The 19933-nt window shown below is 40.1% G+C and overlaps 1 protein-coding gene across 3 annotated transcripts in view; it reads left to right on the top strand.

Moving 5' to 3' along the window:
• The first annotated feature begins 2599 nt into the window (after positions 1-2599).
• Positions 2600-19933, top strand: part of ARFGAP3 (ARF GTPase activating protein 3) — a 32806-nt gene continuing 15472 nt past the window's right edge. Inside the window, exons 1-9 of one of the 3 annotated variants that reach the window (XM_031597198.2) lie at positions 2600-2778; positions 7442-7560; positions 8633-8705; positions 11183-11314; positions 13249-13332; positions 15005-15086; positions 15485-15544; positions 17206-17252; positions 19271-19416. In XM_031597198.2, the coding sequence (XP_031453058.1) occupies positions 2710-2778; positions 7442-7560; positions 8633-8705; positions 11183-11314; positions 13249-13332; positions 15005-15086; positions 15485-15544; positions 17206-17252; positions 19271-19416 (812 nt within the window). In that variant the 5' untranslated portion in view covers positions 2600-2709. Of the gene's footprint in view, positions 2779-2980; positions 3119-7441; positions 7561-8632; positions 8706-11182; positions 11315-13248; positions 13333-15004; positions 15087-15484; positions 15545-17205; positions 17253-19270; positions 19417-19933 lie in introns of those variants that run through there. The other 2 variants (XM_031597200.2, XM_090146911.1) reach the window with 2 other exon arrangements.

Below are 19933 nucleotides of genomic sequence, written 5' to 3'. Positions count from 1 at the left end.
ATTTGTGTCATTGCAAGAAAGAGGCTGGCCTTGAATTTCTAGAGCCGCAGCTGCCTTGAAGTAACATATTATTGTTATGCACAACACAAATAAATGTGAGTAGTCACAAGTTTTGCTCAGTGTGACCAAGTTTCCCAAAGGAAACGAAGCATGAGTAAAGACAGTGAGGCTGTCTTCAAAATACCTTGAAGAAATTGGCATTCTTTCTCAAGGAGAAAGCAAATGGCAGTACAGCTTACTGTGGATAATTCACTGTGGGTCCAGCGAATGAATGCACATACAGACTTGACAGTTTTTTGTTGCTGTGCTCCCTTTTGACTGGAATAGTGTTAATATTCTTTGTAGTAGTTCATATGGTGCTCTGTTTTGGATTTGTGATGAAAATAGTGTTGATAACACACTAATGTAATCAGTACTGAGTAGTGGTCTTCTGTTTCTCACGCTGCTCTGCCAGTGAGTAGGCTGGAGTGTGCAAGCAGCTGAGAAGGGGCACCGCCAGAACTGCTGACCCAGAATGACCAAGAGGGTTATCCCACACCACACAGCATCACACAATAAAAGCTCAGGGGAAGTTCATCAGGGATGCTGCTGTTCAGGGATTGGCTGAGCATCAGCTTGTAGTGATAAAGTTTTGTATCACTTTTTTTCTTCTTCAGTTCTTCTTTTGTTTCCCCTTCCCTTCCCTCCCCCCCTATTCCTCCCCCCCACACACACACCTTTTTTTTCCCCTCTTGTTATACTGTCTATCTTAACCCATGAGTTTTCTGACTTTTGCCTTTCCAATTCTTTCCCCCTCCTGCTGGGAGTGCAATGTGAGTGAGCAGCTGTGTTGTGCTAGCAGCCAACAGGGTTAAGCCACAACAGTCAAGATGAAAATCAGCTGAGGGCTGAGGACACAAGTAGTGTCAGCTTTGCTCATAGTGCTGCTCTACTACTGGCTCTGCCTAAGGAGCTGTACTGCACCTAACTCCAAAGTAGAGGACGCTCCAGCACTCAGTCTACAGGCACCTGCAGGCACCCTTGAGGGGTAGAGTTTTTAAAGACATTTTTATTTATTCAACTTGCAAGAGCAGGCAGTGAATTACAAGCACTGCCTGTTCCCCAGTAGATGTGGAAAGCTCAGCCCTTTCTTCTGTGTCCGTTTGTTGTATCGCCTGTTTCCCAAGTCTAGAGTTTGCTTTTACTATTGCCCCAGGTCACGTTTACATCCCTCAAGTTCCTATGTATGTGCTAAATGCTTTTCTTGCATCTTATGTAGAGCTCACCTGCTGGCAATCAGCTGAGCTTGCAGGCTGCAACAGGTGTGTCTAGTTTGCACACCCACTTATCTGAATGGCAAAGTACGGCCTTGGGATAGAGGTACTGTGTGAGACAGAGACAGCACGGTGTGTGTTGGTGAATACTGTCAAGGGTGGAGTCTTGTGCAGTGTGCGCAAAGTGGCTCTGTATAACTAGCAGGTTTTTGACATTCTGACACTGGGGCAGAGATGAACCACTTCCTGAAATAAGAGTCCGTTTTGAAATAAGAACCAACAGCCCACGGTGTTATTGCTTGTGCACTCCGGTTTAGCAGGGCTGCTGCAGTGGCTGGAGCTAGCTGCCTTTGAGCAGCGTTGCTTGGGGAAGTGGTGGTGTAGCTGAGGAGAGTGTGGGACAGTAACAAGGACTGTCCTTTCCTGGGACTGTGCCACATGGTTTAGTCTTCAGATTAACTTCGTTTTTCCAGTGTTGATTTTTCCACTTAGCAGGCAAGATAATACCTCTCCTGCCTTTTTTTTATCTTCCCTTTGTTTTTCTTTCAGTAGTTACGAAGCTGATGTAATAGACTTTCTTTCATGGAAATTTCTTGGCAACTCTTTCTCCCTGAGAGGCCAGCAGCTGTAGGCAATCCTCACACAGCCCAATGGGATTTGGCAAGCAAATCTGGTTGTGAACATGTGCAGGACGTATGGATACCTATGAAGGGTGAAGGCCAGGACCTAACATAGATTTCCATGTAAGGCCTGGCGGTGGATGTTTTGGGCCCTAGATAACTTATTTATGGCCCTATTTTCAACAGGTTAGAGCAGCCACTCTGCAGAAATCGCCTGAACCTAGACTATTATAAAAGAAGATGCTAGGAAAATTTGTCCTAACCCTGTTTCATGTCTGGGTACCTGCGCATGATGAGAGCGAGGGGAGGATGGGATACAGAGGCCTCGGGGGCCTCTGACGAACAACAGTACTGAGATGCCAAGATTTGTCCCTGGTTGCGTACTTCAACGTGAGCGCCCAGAGGAAGTGACCGTTTCCTCACGTTTATTCACAGTGCTTGAAACCAACGCGCCGCGTCCGTTCCGTTCACAGATGTAACAACCTGTCCCACTTCTCTTCTTTCCAAACCAGCAGCAATCGGACCTGCTGTCGCTCTCCCACATTTTCTCTCCTCACGCAGCCGAGCACCGCCCCTGCCCGCCGTTCAGCCCGCGCGCCTCCCGCCACCAGGCGCTGACGCGGCGCGGTCGCGCGTCCCCATGGCAACCGGCGCCCCCTCGCGCCACGCCGGCGGCTGGAAGCCGCGCCCCGCCGGGCGGCCCTGCGCGCGCGCCCGCTGCGTGGCCGCCCGGCAGGAGGGGCGGGGCGTTCGGCGGCGGCGCGGCCCGGACAGCGAAACAGACGGCGGCGGCGGCTTCGCTCGGCGACCCTCACGCCTCTCCTCCGCCTGCCGCCATGTGCGAGCCCAGCAAGCAGGACATCAGCGCCATCTTCAAGCGGCTCCGCTCCGTGCCCACCAACAAGGTGAGGGCGCCGGGACTCGGCGCGGTCGGGGCCGCGCTCCGCCGCTGTGACACGTCGCACTGGCGGGGGGCGGGGCGGGGCGCGTGTCTCGGCGGGACTGGGCCGGACGGGGCGGCCGTCCGGATACATGGCACGGCTGCGGGCGGGGACCCGGCGCCACCCGGCGCTTTCGGTGACTGGAGCGGCTGGGGGGCAGCAGCGCGCCCCGGGTTAGCGAAGGCACGGCGGGTGTTTCTCCATCAAACACACACGGTCGCTTCCTTGGTGACAAACGTGGGTGTTGCCTTTAGCTCAGCCGGCGAGGACTTGAGCTGCGGTGTCGTGGCCGTGCTATTGCGTGGTACGTGCGGCCGTGAGGGTGTCGGGGCCGGCCGGGCTCCCGTGCAGGGTACAGGCAGTGAGTGGGGCTTTGCCTGCCTCCGCACAGCACGGGGGCTAAAGAAAAGGGACAGTCGCCGGTTGAGTTAGTTTCTAAAGCGAGGAAAGATCCCCTTCTTCAGGTCTCCCCTTACGCTTTCCTAGTTCTAGCTCCTGACCCGCTTTCCTAGCTCCGGTTCCTGAGCTCCTGGCCCGAGAGGTGGAGCGGTGTTGCAACGCTCCCATCACGCTGTTGCTGCGCTGGAGCCACGCAGGCCCGCTGCTGCCTGTTGCCGGCAGGGCGCACAGCTCCGTGCGGAGCCCGCTGCCCTCTGCTGAGGGGTTGCTCGGGCATGTCGGGCTCACCTGGCTGCCTTGCTGATACCACGAAGGGAGTCAGTACAGTGCTGGCAGAGCTGGACGGGGCCACGTCTGCTCCCGTTCACACCAGGTTTGCTCCAAAGCTCTCATTTGTGTGCAGTCAGATGACAGTAACTCCATGATAGAGCCCTGTGAAGGTAGGAAAGAAAGACTATGAGGAGATTCAGCAGCGCACATCTGGCAGCTTTCCTGCGCCCAGGTGGGAAGAGCTTTCTTGAGCAAAAGGTGCTGTGGCCATCAGCTCACCTCAGAGAATCATAGAATGGCCTGGGTTGAAAAGGACCACAATGATCATTTAGTTTCAACCCCCTTCTACGTGCAGGGTCACCAACCATTAGACCAGGCTGCCCAGAACCACACCTCCTCATGTTTGACTGCATGCTGCTTTGATCTTTTCTTGTTCTGTTCTCAGCCTGCCCCTTTTGTCTGCCCTTCCTACAGCACCTGAGAAAGAAGTGCTTTGGAATATTGGAAACGTTTCGTCTTAAAAGTTTAGTAGCGTCCTTCAGCTGTGTTGTGTATGTATACAGTTTGGGAAGCACAGGTGCTTTCCGTACAGCTGTGGGGCCCTGACTGCCTGCTATGGATAGGTGTGTGTGTGTGTGTGTGTGTGTGTGTGTACACTCCTGGGTGCTCTGCAAAGTTTCCAAGCACATGCTGGCCTGGGCAAAATGATTCTCCCTTAAGTACACGTGCAGTTTTAGTTTAAATATTATAGCATGTTTTGATTGGAATTTGAATAGTGATCCTGAAATTAACCTACCTGTAGCTTGGTGTCTGGTTTCTTTTACTTTGTATGGCATGAGAAATAGCTTTTCAGAGTTGTTGTTTTGTTTTTATGCACTACATAATACAGAGTTGGCTGACAGCATTTAACAAACATGTTACAATTGTCACATAGGATGTATTTCGAACATATTAAATTATTTTCAGCCATGAAGCTGCATAGAATCATGAGTCATAGAATCACTCAGGTTGGAAAAAAGTCTAACCATGACCTAACCATTCTACTCTAACTCTAACAACCCTCTGGTTGATTGGTATGGTTGGTTAAGATGTTTGCGGAGCTTGCCTGGTTGGAGGACTTGTTTTAGTGCTGTTATGTACAGACTCTTGTTCTGCCACATCTCCCTGCAGTAGATGGCTTTTTTTTCCTTTTTCTGGCTCTTTCCCTTCCCCCGGTGAGAATAGCATCCTTGGCACCACTTAGAGGCCCAACTCAAGAATGTGAACTGGCTGCAAACCAAGTAGGTGCATTGTGGTGGTGGTTTCTCAGTTTTTCAGTTCTGTTATTACAGCGTGTGTTGTGTTTTGTGTATCTGGTGGTCCCTTATGTCATTATTAAGACTCTCCCTCTCCCCAAATGGCAGCCTGGTGCTGTTCTGTTGGCAAATGTTCCTGCTCCCTGCCTTACCTCAGCATTGCTGGTGTTGTAGCTGCAATGTGAGTTGGACCTACCTTTGCTCTGAGCCAGTTTGTAGTGTTGGTTTCCAGTCGCATCAACAAGCGCAGTTATTATTGCTGATGCAAGAAAAGGGCACGTATCTGAATGCGGCAGTGGGTGAGTAAGAGCAGCTGTGGCACACAGCTCACCTTTGCCCAATGACAAACTCCTCCTGCACAGCTCAGCACTGGGGCCTTGCACAGCTGACACATGCTTCATAGCCCTGGCCTTAGGCTGGGTGCTGAGCCAGCCCTCCTGGAGTCCCAAAGCTAGCATTTCTGTAGGCCTTTTGTCTGTATGTTTCCATGTCCAATGGCTGTGGGCACTGTGAATTTGTTCACCACCATAGGTAAGGGGTTTGCTAACTTCCAGCTCTGTGCAAGGTGGATGCTGTACAATACAATGACTTCTTGCTGTAGGTTATCCCGAAATCTGTGTTTGTTTTGGTACAACCATCCTGGTTATGGCTTTTGCCTTAAGTGATTGTTACTGAATCTGGACCGTCCCAGAATGGCTCAAAACAAAATAGGCAAATATATTACAAGTGTACTTAAAAAGCAACAGACTATTGAAGTGTATCCTTCAAGCTGATTTTTATAATGACTTTGAGACCTTAGTTGTACCTCAGTCAGTACAGGAAGCACACTGTCTCCGGTCTTAAAACAGAGACCATTTCATAGGCTGGTCTGAAATCTCTGACTTTATTTTCAGTTCTCCTTAGAATTTATGTGTTGGGAAGCACTTCAGAAATTGAGGTAGCTCAGCAACATGAGTGTGAGTTAAGTACACTCCTTCATCAGTTGACTTACTGAAATGTAACTATCTGTTGCATAACATGATGGAACTGACAGTTCTTAAAGAAACCAGGTGTTATTCCTACTTGCATCGCAATCCTTAAAGATATGGTTTTATCTCTGTGAGTCATTTTCATGACAGTCTGGTTCAGAGCTGATAGAAACTTGGGCCACTGAAGACAGAGAGCTGTACTGCTCTGTGACAGCTGCCTTCCAAGCTGATGCAATCAACTTTTTTCAGACACTAAAATTAAGAAGAGCTTATAATCGTACTGAGGAATCTTTAGGGATGTCACCAACAGAACTTTTCTAATCATGGGATTATTTTTTAACCACATTTTTAACCACACTGAGCCAATGCTCAGGATTCTCTTTTCCCATTTCTGTTCTTGGGAATTTCTGCCAGACCACTGCTCAGGGTCTGCTTTGCTCTCCTGTGATAGAAGCAGGGCTATTGTGCTAGCTTTGGTCTCCATCAGAAACCGCTTCTAATTCAGTCATCTCCCTCCTTTTGCCCTGGGAAGGAATAGCTTGAAAACAAACTATTTAAAATGAAGGTGAAGCTAGCTTTTTTTAAGGAACTCATTCTTCTTTTTTTTCCCCCCAACTTCCTGTATATCATTCTTCCCCCTGTGCTTACTTCAGGGACTCTCTCTAGCTCCTCCTTTTATCACTCATTTTCTATAGCTTTTCTCTCATTTCTTCTCTCTGCTTATGTCAGTGAATGACCCCATTTCCATGTGCAATTGTGGGATCCAGATACGCTTCCTGCACTCCTTCCTTTCCTGTAGTTTGGCAGGGTATGTAAGAAAAATTCTCTATTTAGTCACACTAATGGAGTTCCTAGCAGGGAGAGTTGTTGTGGTTTTTTCTTTTCCCCTCACCTTGGTTTTGAAGAATAAGGTTGCAGAATGAAACTCCATCAGTTTAGGTGAAAAAACTTGTCCCTGTGGAGTTCATTTCTTAATAGAAACTTACTGGGCTGCTCAAGATGCCCAGTAAGTGGGTGCTTTTCCTGTGGAATTAGTCCTTTGCAGCCTTTACAACTCCCACTGAAAAAACATTGATCAACTAATGAAGTATTTCTGTACAGGAAGAGGTGTATGCATGTAACATTAAGTAGGAGTAACCGTGTAACTGTTCCTGTTTAAATTTGCAGTCTTCCTTGCATTTGAAAATTGATTCATACCAGGTAATTTTTTTTGTTCTCTCTTTCCTTGACCAAAGAGGCACAGATGTCAGAATAACCAAAGTAGGACTTGAGGGCTGTGTATACAAAGTATATGAGGTATAGAAGCAGATACCTCTTGTAGCTTTGGCTGAGTGTTAGGAATCTAATGTGGTGGGAAAGTCTTAGCTTTGGCTATGATGTAATTTTGGACACGTCAACTCTTTAACCGGTCTTGTTGCAGACAGCCAAATGGTTGGTTCAGCAGCACACAAGTAATACATAGTACACATGGGAACAACTGGCAGAGTCTTAGGCTTAGTGGTATGCTTTCTTCAAGCTCAGGCAGATTGTGCAGCTTCTCTGTATAAAATCAGGGTTGTATGAAGTCGTTGTGTTGACACACGCATTAAGGTTGAATTAAGTTCCGATCGCTGCAAGGATGTTAGAATGGCCCATAATGCAGCTATGAGAAGAAATCATGCATAAGTCAAGTTAATGATCTTCATTTTCTTTAAGGTATGTTTTGACTGTGGATCGAAAAACCCTAGCTGGGCAAGCATAACATATGGAGTCTTTCTTTGTATTGATTGTTCAGGGACGCACCGATCACTTGGCGTGCACTTGACTTTCATTCGGTAAGTGGTTGCTATCTTTCTACAACAACAATAGAAAGATTTATATTCTGGCTTCTAATGTTTTTTTTTTCTTTGGATGCCTGATCAGAGGGAGGAGCCCATTCTTTTCTTCTCCTTCAAACGGTTTTAATGTTTGTATTGGCTTGTTTTAACTGATGGCTACTTGGGAACTAGGTAAATAGGTAGGGTTCAATACCATGCACACTTTCCCATTACCTGCTTATTGTGTCAGTAGCACACCTTTGTTGACAGATTTGTTTCTGCACTGAAGATGATGAAAACAAAGAAGGGAGTAAGCATTTTGAAGCGCTTTATCATTGTCTCCAAATCAAGACTGAGGCAGATAGCACTTTATTCTCTTCAGCAGTGAGACAGTGTGTTGATCATAATGATAATCTGATGCCCTCGCAAGCCAGTTAAGAGACCTACATAGCCTTTTTTTTGCCTGTTTTGCTTCCTGAAGTAGTTCATTATGTTGCCATAGTGCTCGTACCGGGGGGAGGACGAGAGAGTTTTTGTGTAAAGTGCTACCCCCTTTGGTGGCTCAGCCAGTGGTTGCTGTTTTACTGAGGTTCTCTGATTTCAGGTGAGTACCCTCACCTGAGTTATATCTGGTAGGCATTTGAAATATTTGAAATGGAAGATACTGTTTGAAGCACATGAGAACAATGCATTTAAGAATGGATTGCACTTAAAAGCAAGCGTTTTCCCTCAGCTAAAATCAGTATTCTTTCTCTGTTGCTTTGTCACCATATATAAGAATGTTACAAAAGGTCTTTCAAGAATCCATTCCTGATGATCATAGTACTATAATGATTAGAATTCTTCTAATAAAATTACAGAATCACAGAATTGCTCAGGTTGGAAAAGACCTTGAAGATCATCAAGTCCAACCACAACCTAACCATGCTATCCTAACTCTAACAACCCTCCACTAAATCATGTCCCTGAGCAAATAGTCACTACCTCACACTTCCCTAAAAAATAATTGGTGTGAGAGACTCTTTACATTGAAAAAGGTAGATTTTAAATGGCTGTGGAGATAACACTAAACATGTTTCCCTTTCTTCAGATCTACAGAACTGGATTCCAGTTGGTCTTGGTTTCAACTGAGGTGCATGCAAGTTGGAGGAAATGCAAATGCTGTATGTATCCTGTGCATTGTTAGGCTTGGAAACTACTGTTGATACATTGTCAATACATCTAATTTAACAGTGAAACATCGATAACTGCTGAAAGATGGCTTTCCATCTGCTTGTAAACCTAGTTAACAAGTGTTTTCCTGTACTGTATAAGCCCCATAAGGCTGTATTTCCTTATGGGGCTTATAATGATGCCGTGCCAAAGACCATGTCAATGTTGAAAGTCTCTCATAAATCAAGGTATGACTTTGGTACAGTTGAAATCAGGATAAGGCACACAACACTGTCAGAGAGGAAGTAGCAGTGTTTTTGTTTTGGCCAATTCATATTAGCTGTTACTTTTGGTTTCATTTTTCATGTACTTAGAAATAAGTTTATTTCACAATATTTTTGTAAGTTAAAGTTATGCCAACTGCTGCGTTTTTCTCAAAAAGAGAGTTCTAGTTTTTTTTCTATTTCCTTGCAAAGAACGGTGAAGTGAGGATAATTATTATTAATCTTCCACTTCTGCATTTTCCAGTCTTTAAATTCTTTAAATTTGGTACTTGGCAAGTGACTGTTTCTGGTGTGCAGATCTGAACAGCTGTGCAGCTTCCTCTGAAATGAAGTGGTGTTTTCACCCTCCTTTTCTCTCTCTCTCCTTTCTTAAGTTATACTTTTTTTTTATACTGCAGATATATGAATTTGTCAAGTTTCTTTTATATCACCTGGTACATAAACATCATAGTTTTGACTAATCAGAAGAGGGATTTTTTTTAGCCAAAGATTTTGAGGCAATTGGAAAAAAGAGTGCTGAGTTAGAAAAAGAACTGCAGTTAATTTCAGAAAGCACATTCCCAGAGGATTAACAGTAAACATCATTTAATGTTATGTGGTTTCTTCTTCATTCTGCTTGGATGTCACTGTTTCCTATCACGCATTGTACCAAGAGGCCAAATAGAAGCACATTCACTCTTTATATACCTCAAATTCATAATGGCCTGTTTTGGATTTCCTGAGAAATAAAGATAAATGGCTGAAAATTTAAAGACCAGTTTAGTGAACTACCTGAACATTTAAAAAGTAAAGTTGAAATTTTCGCTTTAATTTAGTTAAAAAACCAGTTTCTTTTTTTGTTCCAGTTAAGTCAAATTCTATTTTTACTAACTACTGCTTAGAAGTACTGCCAGATTAACATCTGCTATTTGTATTTTATAATTGCCTGATGACACTGAATCTTGGATAGCAGCAGTTGTGAACTTCCTAACTATTTCCTAGCTCTCTTTGAGGTTGCTAGGAAATGTGGTGTTGCAAGTTCCTTTCGTCTTCAGAATAAATATCTTCAGCGATGGCAATTGGGGCCTACAATGAAAAGCTCTGAAAGTCAACTTCAGAAGTGTAAATGAATTTATAAGCGGAAATACACAATCTTTGTGGCAGGGTGACATCTACAACTGTTTTTATTGTAGTTACAGAAGTTGGCTGGCTTAATTTTTTACAGAGTGTGCTATTTGTGTACTGGTTTTACATTTGACATTATAACCTTCAGTTATCTGGATTTGCTGACCCTATCAGAAACTTGTTTACTGTGTTTTACTGTAATGGTCTGATACGTTCTTTTGTGCAAGAACATATGATGTAATTTGCTAGTTAGTTCTAGGTTCTAAAAAAACATACCTAGCTTTTCCATGTTTTGATCTTGCAAACAAAATTTGTATTTGTATGCAAATAAGCACATAAAAAGAGAGTGCGTATCTATAGGTACATACACAGAAATGTGGAGGTTTGGGGGGGGGGGGTTCTTTTTTTTCTTTTTTCTTTTTTTTTAAGGAAGATTACTTCTTTATATTCATTTTGATGCTATTGAATCATAGCATCATAGAATGACTTGGCTTGGAAGAAATGCTTATCCAGTTCCAGGCCCCTGCTGCAGGCAGGGCTGCTCCCCACCAACTGAGGCTGCCCAGGGCCCCACCTCACCTGGCCCTGAATGCCTCCAGGGATGGGGCAGCACAGCTTCTGCAGGCACTTGTGCCAGGGCCTCACTGCCCTCTGACTAAAGAATTTCCTCCTAACATCTCACCTAAATCTACCCTTTCAGTTTAAAGCCAGTCCCCCTTGTCCTGTCGCTCTCTGCCCATGTAAAACATGTTGAACATGCATTGCTCTCCCTAGCATGTTTGACATGAAGCCAAGCAATGCCTTTTAGAATATCAGAAACATCTTTTGAAGCACAGCTGTTGGCAGTCAGTTACCTCTTCCTTTCTTCAGTTGTTAGATTCGGAGGTAGGAATCATTCTATATGATTGGAATTGTGTATAATTCTAGAACATCCCAATAATGCTTTTGGTTTTTGTTGTTTTATGTGTTCATATGTTGCCATAATGGAGTTTTCTTCTTATTTTGGAGATTTACATAGACTGCATAGTTTAGAAGATTTAGAAAGTGCCGTTTGTTTTGAAATTTATTTCTTATAGCATTTTTTATGTTTTGCTTGATAGTCTGCTTTTTTTCATCAACATGGATGCACAACAAATGACACCAACGCAAAGTATAACAGTCGAGCTGCTCAGCTTTACAAGGAGAAGATTAAATCTCTTGCAACACAAGCAACAAGAAAGCATGGTACTGATGTAAGTAATGTATGTCTTTTGTCGTTTAGATTTCTGAAACACTTCCCGTTCCTTAACCACTAGAGTCATTTAAAGTTTCTAATTTACACTGTGAAAGATAATTATTTTGGAGGTACTGCTACACATTGTTTTGAGGAGGCAAGAAGTGGAGTAAATAATTTGCGGTAGATATTGAGGGTAGAGCTCAACCTGGTATTTCAGAATCACTTCTGGGTTACTCAAATGTTAATTGTATCATTTAGAGTAACTTCCAAGAATTGTAGGTGGAAACTTCAGGTATTCTTCAAAATGGGAACTACTTTGTTTCACAGATGTACTGCAAAATTGCACTGCTGCGCAATAAATATCACAGCTCTTCTCCATTAGTTATGTATTGTGATTACCTTTGCTGTTCTGGAACTGAATTATTACTTAGAAGTACAGCATGGTAAAAACATAGAAGTGCCAATAGCTATCGATAAGATAGTTGTGATTTTTACAGGGTTTTGATTTGAATAGGTACATTTTTCTACAAAAATTATACTTGAAAAATTCACAAATGATGTGTCTTGAGCGTAGTGTTCTGTTAAAAGTGCTGATGCAGTTCAAGCATGCTGTCAAAGCCTTGAAGTTAGATTGCTGACAGGAAGAAGTTGTTAGTGAACTATGCAGCATATGAGTTTGCTGAGGTGTTAAGTAAGTTTGACACAACAGTTCTGTTTTGTGTACACAGAATGAATGCTTTGATTGTTTAATTCAGTGTGTTCAAGTCCATGACTAATTCATTTGAAGTTGATCAGATGAGTGGGAATTAAAAAAAGAAAAAGAAAAAAAAGAAAAAAAAGAAATGAAACAAAACACAATACAGTTTTCTTGCTTTTTTTCTTTTTTTCCTAGTTTCTGCATAATACAGCATCAAATTTAGTGAGTTATAATAATTCTATGTTATGGATATTGTATTTAACATGGTTTATATCACTAATTTCAGAGAATTTTTTTACTTAATAGCTTTAGATATAAAACAAATGTAAGTAAACTTAATATACTATTTGCGTATAAGTTGGCACAAAGCTTCCCAAGTGACACTTTAAAGAACTGTGGTTGTCTTCAGTTACAGATTTCATCCAAAAATTTGGTATTAATAATTTATTTCTTATATTACAAAAATAGTAAATATATTTCTGAATATACTACAAGCTTAAGTGATGATATGCTATCTATTTTGAAGTGTCATTCAGTAATTAGTCTTTGTACTGGTCCCATTAAAAAAAAATCACTAATTTACTGGTTCAGTTGATTATTTAATGATGAGGTAAGCTTGTTGTGTATTTCATAACCTTTTTGAATATGGTCACTATTTTCAGTATGATGTCTTTTGCATGCATTAGGAAGAACCTTCTAAACTTGGAATGTAGAACACAAGTTCAAGTATTGTCTTGCAGGGTTCCAAGAATGACCTGAGGCACTTAGGGTTCTGCAGCCTACCCTGAGAACTGTTAGCATCTTGCAAAAGCTTTCTGCAAGTGTAGTAGAGGTTTTGGAGCTCTAGACCAAGTGGGATAATTCATCAAAGTACCAGACCATGGTATTTTCTTAGAGGTTTTTTTATTCTTACATGAGTATATAAAAAAAACTTGATTCTAAAGCTCTAGTGATATTAAATATTGATAATATTACTGCAGCAGAGCTTATATTGAGTATTTGGCTAGGAAGAAAATGGTTACTGGGAAGGAAGATATCACAGCCATGGAATCTAGACAAGGAATGCAATATACTCAAATAAATTTGCAAGGGTGAAATACTTAGGAAAAAAAAATCACTAAATTTTTAACCTGATAAAAACATAGTTTTAAGATAAGTGCATTTTTCAGAATACATTAATGCATTTGTCTTGTAAAATTAATAATCTCCTTCTCCTCCTTCTTTACCTTGATCCTCTCTCTAAACACTTGTAGCTGTGGATAGATGGATGTGGAATGCCACCTGCATCACCTCAACACAAAGAAGAGGACTTTTTTGCGTCCCATGCTTCTTCCAAGGTATAGATTGACTCTACTTAATTCTTTGCTTTCTAAACGTATTAGGATAACTGTGTGTTCTGTTATGAAGATTAAACCCTGAAAGAAAATCTTAGACAGTTGGTTGTTGAATTAAACTCGTTCATCTTCTCATCCTTCTGTGAGTCTCAAAATTCTTCCTGAATGTGAATGACTTTCTAAAATGATAATTCAGAATTACCCAAATAATAGCTAAATGTGGAATGAAACTGTTTTTCTTAGGCACACAATTCCACTTGGACTCATAACTGAGCCATTTTGCTTGAGAGTGCCCTGATTTAAATTTACTAAGTGAAAACTTCTGTTTATAACCAAGAAAATGTAATAGTTCCTAAAACATTGGCAAAGCAGGTACTTTTTTCTTTCCTGCAGAATTACATCTGCTTTGGAAAAAATTAAAATAACTTCAGGCTATTGCTGCTGTTGGTTTTTATGTGTTTGATCTTAGTTCTGCTCTGCTTTCCCAGTACTATTTGGTGATAGATGCTGTGTATGTTTTGGAGAGCAATGTTTCACAGGCTCTCTTGACTCTGATATTTGAAAAATACCCATGAAAGCAATTGTGATCTTGAACTTTGAATAATTAAGTTACTGCTACGCTAATATTCCTAAATATTGCAACAATATTGAATGTTCTGGCAGTAGTGTTTTCTAGTACGTTTGCTGTCTGTGAACACCTAAACCTTTTTGTTATAATCTAGAATTTCACCAGAAGATGGTCTGTTCTGACAGTAGAAAAATAATAAGAGTATTTCTGTTTCCAAAAGGAACATGGAATAACTCTTTTAAGGAAAAGCATAAGCTGAAGCAAGCTAGGGAGAAGGAGGGTTAAGCAGAGAACTGTTGTAAATATTTTTAGGCTGAGGACAAGAAGTAGGAACTTGATGCAAACCCTCTTGAGAGAATTTATGGGTCAGGTACAGTAATTTTCAGAGCAGAATTTTTGGATAGCTGAAAAGATAGGAGTTCAGAGACAATTAGTTTGTGTGCCTCAGGGCAAGAGATTCCTAGAGTATGGTATTTTGAGAGGGAAATGACAGGAAGCTTTGAGGTTGAGGTTTTAAAGAAAAGCAAGCATGAACTGGCACAGGGCTTGTAGGGAGAAAAAGGTAATATTAAGCAGGTATTATTGTGTCCAGGCCTCAGGCCTGCCTGGTGAGAAGGATATGTCTGAGCAAAGCAAAAGGACTCATCGACGACTTTGGAGTACTGCTTGTAGTCAAGAAGTAAATGTTAGAAAATGAGAAGTATGAGAGCCTAGTGTAGGGAGAAGGGTTGGTTATTATATGTAAATAAATTATTCAGATCTCGTGTACTGTATAAATGTTAAGAGTAAAAAAATAAATAAAAGTGAATAGCCAGCATATAGTGATGAAATCTAGAACGTAATTAAAATGCATGTTGTTGTTTTGGATGGCAAATACTGAAGTTTCCTGAAAGGTGGATACAGATGATCAGCAGAGCTTTGAAAACAGCTCGCTTTTTAATAAAGGTAGGCATTTCTTTTAATAGGTTTTAAAACTAGAAGCTGTAGTCATAAGAATTCAATATTAACTCATCAGTGGTTTTTGAGTACAGTGCTTATATTTATTTGATGGATTCCATTTTGTGTGCACTTCTGATTTTTTATTTTTTTTTTAAATTCAATATGAAGAATACAGAATGGGTATTATCAGAGCCAGAACCAGTTCCTCTACAACAGAAAGCTTCAGAAAACATCCCAGAAAGCTATGAAGGTATGACTGGTTCTTTGTTAACAAAAAACTTTGTGCATTTTCTGATAGTTTCTTTGTTTAGACTCTCTTTACCCTGCTTCAGTAGTTAAATCATCTAACCTTGCTAATAACTTCAGAATTTTGGGAAAGATTGTGTTTCTAGAAGGGTTGTGCTAGAATGTGGGGTGTTGCACGTTCCTTTAATAATGTTTAGTAGAAATCCAACCTAAAGTCTGGCTCAGAAGATTTCAGATGAATCTTTGGGTGACTATTAGCAGCTGGTAAAGCTGTAACAGAAATAACACATTACAGTGTCTGTATCAAACAGTACTCTGAGGATGGTGAGTTGTGTTTTTGGTATTTAAACATTCTGATGAACCTTCTGGTATTCTTACCCTTGCTATACATTGTATTTTCAGGTGGACCAGAACATGGACCAAGTGTTGATTGCCTTAGTACATCACCAAAAGCCACATTAGGTAATGAGCATAAGCAGAAGACAGCAACCAGTATAGTGTACCTCTCTATGAGTTTTTACTCAGAATGTGTGACTGGGAAATGATGTGAAAGTCTTACTTCAATATTCTGTGCATGAGTTACTTTGAAACGTCAGAATTTGTTTTACAACATCTCTTAAACACTGTATTCCATTAAAGAAATCAGTTTTAGTCAACGGTGTTCTGGTTTTATCTATGTTATCCTAGCTGAATTGTTGAGTTTAAATGCACCTAATAATGGTGACCGATAGTGCTGTAAGTGTGTTAGCCTTCTTCTAGTTCTGCATCTATACGCAGGTGGAGCACTGTGCTGTGAATAATGGCCTGCTTTTTGTTTGTTTGTTTGTTTAAGCAAGAACTTTATGTAAAGCAAGACTACATATTGTAGGTCTTCTTTCTGCCTAGACGTAGATTTGCTCCCTTTTCAGAAAACAAAACATAATTAGGCAGGAAAAATCTTGTATTTGTAATGTGAAATCTTCAGTGTCTAGAATCTAAATTTGCATAACGTAAGGAATATGTCTTTGTATAAGTTAAGAAGTTGAGGAAAACAGAATAGAATTTAAATACATAGGTGGCGTATCTTTTAGGATCACTTTGCAGGAGCAGGAGTATTGGTTTTTCAGCAGCACAGTGTTAGTAGAGAAGTATAGCTTGGTCTAGCTTAGTGCTTCAAGATGGCATGATTGCTGGTTTTGCATTCACTTTTTTTTAATGAGATGGAGACTAGAGAGTAGGAGAAATAGTTATCTACATGTGCTACCTGTTTTTTCTAATTTTTATCTATAACACAGGTTTTCACAAAACAAGTGCTTTTCTTACTTGTTTTGGACAAGGCAAGTTCTATCTTACATGAAGAATCTCTGTTCTGTGTATTCTTGTTTAGTCTATTTCCGACTACATTTCAACTCAAGTTTTTCCTATTTGTATAAGCATTTAGTAGGAGTTGTTTGGAAACTGTAGTTAATTCAAGTGGCCTCATTAAAATACCAGGATCAGGAGTTGCATAAGACTTCATGAAGAGCAGGGTGTAAATACATTTGTTTTGTATGTTTCAAAGTTTAATATAAAGCATTAAGTCTGGAACTTTCAAACTTTATATGTGAATTTAGATTCCTAGTAGTGTACTTAGGCAATTGAGCAAAACTCTTCAGTTCAGTGGTAGAGTATGTTGTCACCTCTGGTGATGTTTGTGATTTAGTTGGTGGATTTATGATGATACTGATTTATTTTATCTTTATCACTGGTTGTTTTAAAAGTAGATAGTGCCTTTCTATCTAGTGAAAATTTGTCCTGGAAGTGGTTTGAGATCAGGTAAACCTCTAGTATGATTCAGAATGGCAAGTCCGTGTACTAGTAGGTATCCACAACCAAAAACTGAACTGTAATTTTATTCTTCTTAAGAATAGGCAAGAGATACCATATCCTCAATCAGAGGCTCTTTCTCACATTTTCTTGCTAATAGTTAGCACTCAGTTCACTGTTATGCAATTTAGTTTCTGAATCTCTTCATGAACAATCTGTAGTACTTTATGACAGTAAATTCGAAAACATATTTTGAGGCTGAAATTGTAGAAATTATCTTTTGCAGTTCTGAAATTAATAAAAGTGTATGTTGAGTAATGTGCATTTCATCATTGCAGAGAACACCACCTTTATAAAAAAGAAGCCGAATCAGGTTAAGAAAGGGGTGAGTCTATATAATTAACGTTTTTTTTTTTTCCTCTGCATTACAGACCTGTGGAAATAGTAAATTACAATTTGGAAATGTATTATGTGAGTTAATACTAAGCAGAACATATACCAGTAACAATTTATGATACTAAAATGCAATAGAAAACCTGTTCTACATCAAAACAACTAACGATCCATTTCAAAATTAATAGGTCCCTTCCAACTGAAATGATTTTCTGATTGTTAAGATGAATTTGTCTGACAAACTACTGATTAATGATTTTCTGTAGCCGAGTACTTAAGATGGGTTGTTTTCTGATTTCAGATAAATTCTGAGTGCATTTGCATATTTGCAGCTTACTGCTCTGTCTAGACTTTTACACCTGCTGTCTTTTAAAAAATAAGTAAAATAAAAATGTCAAAGCCTGTATTGATACATAGCCTTCATTCACAGCTGTTGTGCCTGCAACTTCATCCCTTAATGTGCCCTGTAACCTTTCTTCTTTCTTGTCAGATATGTTGACTCTGGATTGGTCTTTCAGCTATATAAGTTGACATTTGAGTTCTTTTTGTAGCAAATCCTGAATACAGAGGCATTTCCAATAGCTCTTTTAAGTGGCTAAATATGCATGTATGGCTTAATGTGTCAGTATAAGGTGAGCTTGAGACATTCAGGTTTTTATTTGTGTAGCAGTTCTCATCTAACATCACACTGCAGTATGGCACTTTGTTGTATTTATAGATAACTTGCAGTTGCATTCAATTGAAGATAGTTTCAAGATACTTTAGAGACTTGTTTATGGATTGGATCCCAACACTTTCTTAGGCATCTGGCTTTTGTATGGAAGACATGAGGAGCTGAGTGATTGTTCAAGGAACTGAAAACTGAGCCAGATATTTCAGAGTTGACTCAATGTATTTAGGAAAAGCTAAAGTTTTGGGAGTATAGCTCACAATTCCCAATAAAATAGCCCTTATATTAAGCAACAAGGATGTCATGTTACAGGGAGTCACTACATTTAGGTTTGGCTAATGTACTTTTCCATACATTACTTCCATTGTATTAAATGATTGAAAAGATTGAAAGATGCTATTCGTTGCTCCCACTAGAGGGCCCCAGTATACAAGAGGAATTTCATATTTATTCCAAGTGGCTGATGTAGCTATGTTCTCCTAGAGATAAAAGAATGTAATTGGGTTCACAGGTGCATGTGAAGAGCCTAAAACTTTACAATTCTGTGTGTACATGGGCCAGAGCTCTTAGATGAAGACTTCATGGTGTTAATAGGTTAAGATAGGTATATTGGGAAAATTAATATTGCTGTAGTGTTGCAGATGAAGCATTGAACACATGGGAGACTGAGAGCAGCAGTTTGAGTGTTTTGCTGTTTCTGAATCTACATCATTTTGTCTATTCATATTGGTAGTAGTCAATGTTTTTTAAATAATTGATAAGCAGAATGAAAGGATTTGTATTCATGTTTTGAAGTAATGAGCTAGAAATAGATTTATTTTAAAAGAACCATTGCAAAACTCTTTAACTGACATGTCTATCTTAATAGAAACAAAAACAAAAACGTGCTGTGCTTTGTTATATGCAAATACTAATTGTGCATATAACTTTTGCATATAATTTGCATATAATTTTGTACACACTAGTATACAAAACTTGTGTATTCCTGTCTTATGGTATATGGTTAAATACTTATGTATAATTTTATTAAAAATATGAATAAATCAGTCCTTACTATTAAGATAACACACTGGCCAGTGAGAGCTATTTCAAAAATCTTAGTCACTTCTATAACTTCTGTAATTATGAATTAAGTGAATGAGCATCAAATCGTTCAATTGCAACAAAGTTGATTATGCTGCATAACAATAATATAATAATTACTGACTTTGCACTGTATATTCCCTAACAGAGTGTAGTATTTGCTGTTGCTTTCAAAATTGATTCTTCAGTATTTTCTCAGTTCATGAGAACTTTTGGGTCATGGGTCTTTTTTATTTTTATTTTTTTAATGAATCAAGCTTGGTGCCAAAAAAGGCGGTTTGGGAGCACAGAAAGTCAGCAGCCAAAGCTTTAATGAGATTGAAAAACAAGCACAAGCTGTAGATAAAATGAAGGAACAAGAGGATCTTCATAGCAGTAAGAAAATAGAAATGGAAGAGCCACTGTAAGTATGAGTTCAACGGTAAAACACAGTGCCTGATTTGTTGTTAATGAATTAACTGTTAGCATTTTAAATGCTACCAAAGGACTACTTTTGCAAATAGAACTTCAGATCTTAACTTAATAAAAATCCCCAAATGTGAATGGGGTGTGTCAAAAAGTAATTGCTCCATTGCCCATGTTACCGGATGAGACTCTCACCTCTTGAACTTTCTTTATCCAGTACTACTTATGTAGTTCATTTTGGTAGTTATGTAATTCATTTTGGATTGGTGTAATGAACTGTATAAACATTGTAACTGACTCACTGATTGCTTAGGAATCATACAGGTACTCTGTATTATTTATGCATGTATTGGGTAAGAGTTTCTCTGTTGAAAGCGGCAGGTTGGTTATGTATGGCTTGAATTGCCTGCTTGAGTTTCAGCTGTTTTATACAGAAGCTGCCTTCATTTTCATAAAAACTTGTTTTTTGTCAGAGGCTCCAACTCTGCTAGTCCATCCTAGTAAATAGACTGCAG

This window comes from Phasianus colchicus, chromosome 1 (genome assembly GCF_987193195.1).
Source record: "Phasianus colchicus chromosome 1, bPhaCol1.hap1.1, whole genome shotgun sequence".
NCBI classification, from domain to species: Eukaryota; Metazoa; Chordata; class Aves; order Galliformes; family Phasianidae; genus Phasianus; species Phasianus colchicus.
This window is presented reverse-complemented; position numbering and strand designations above follow the sequence as displayed.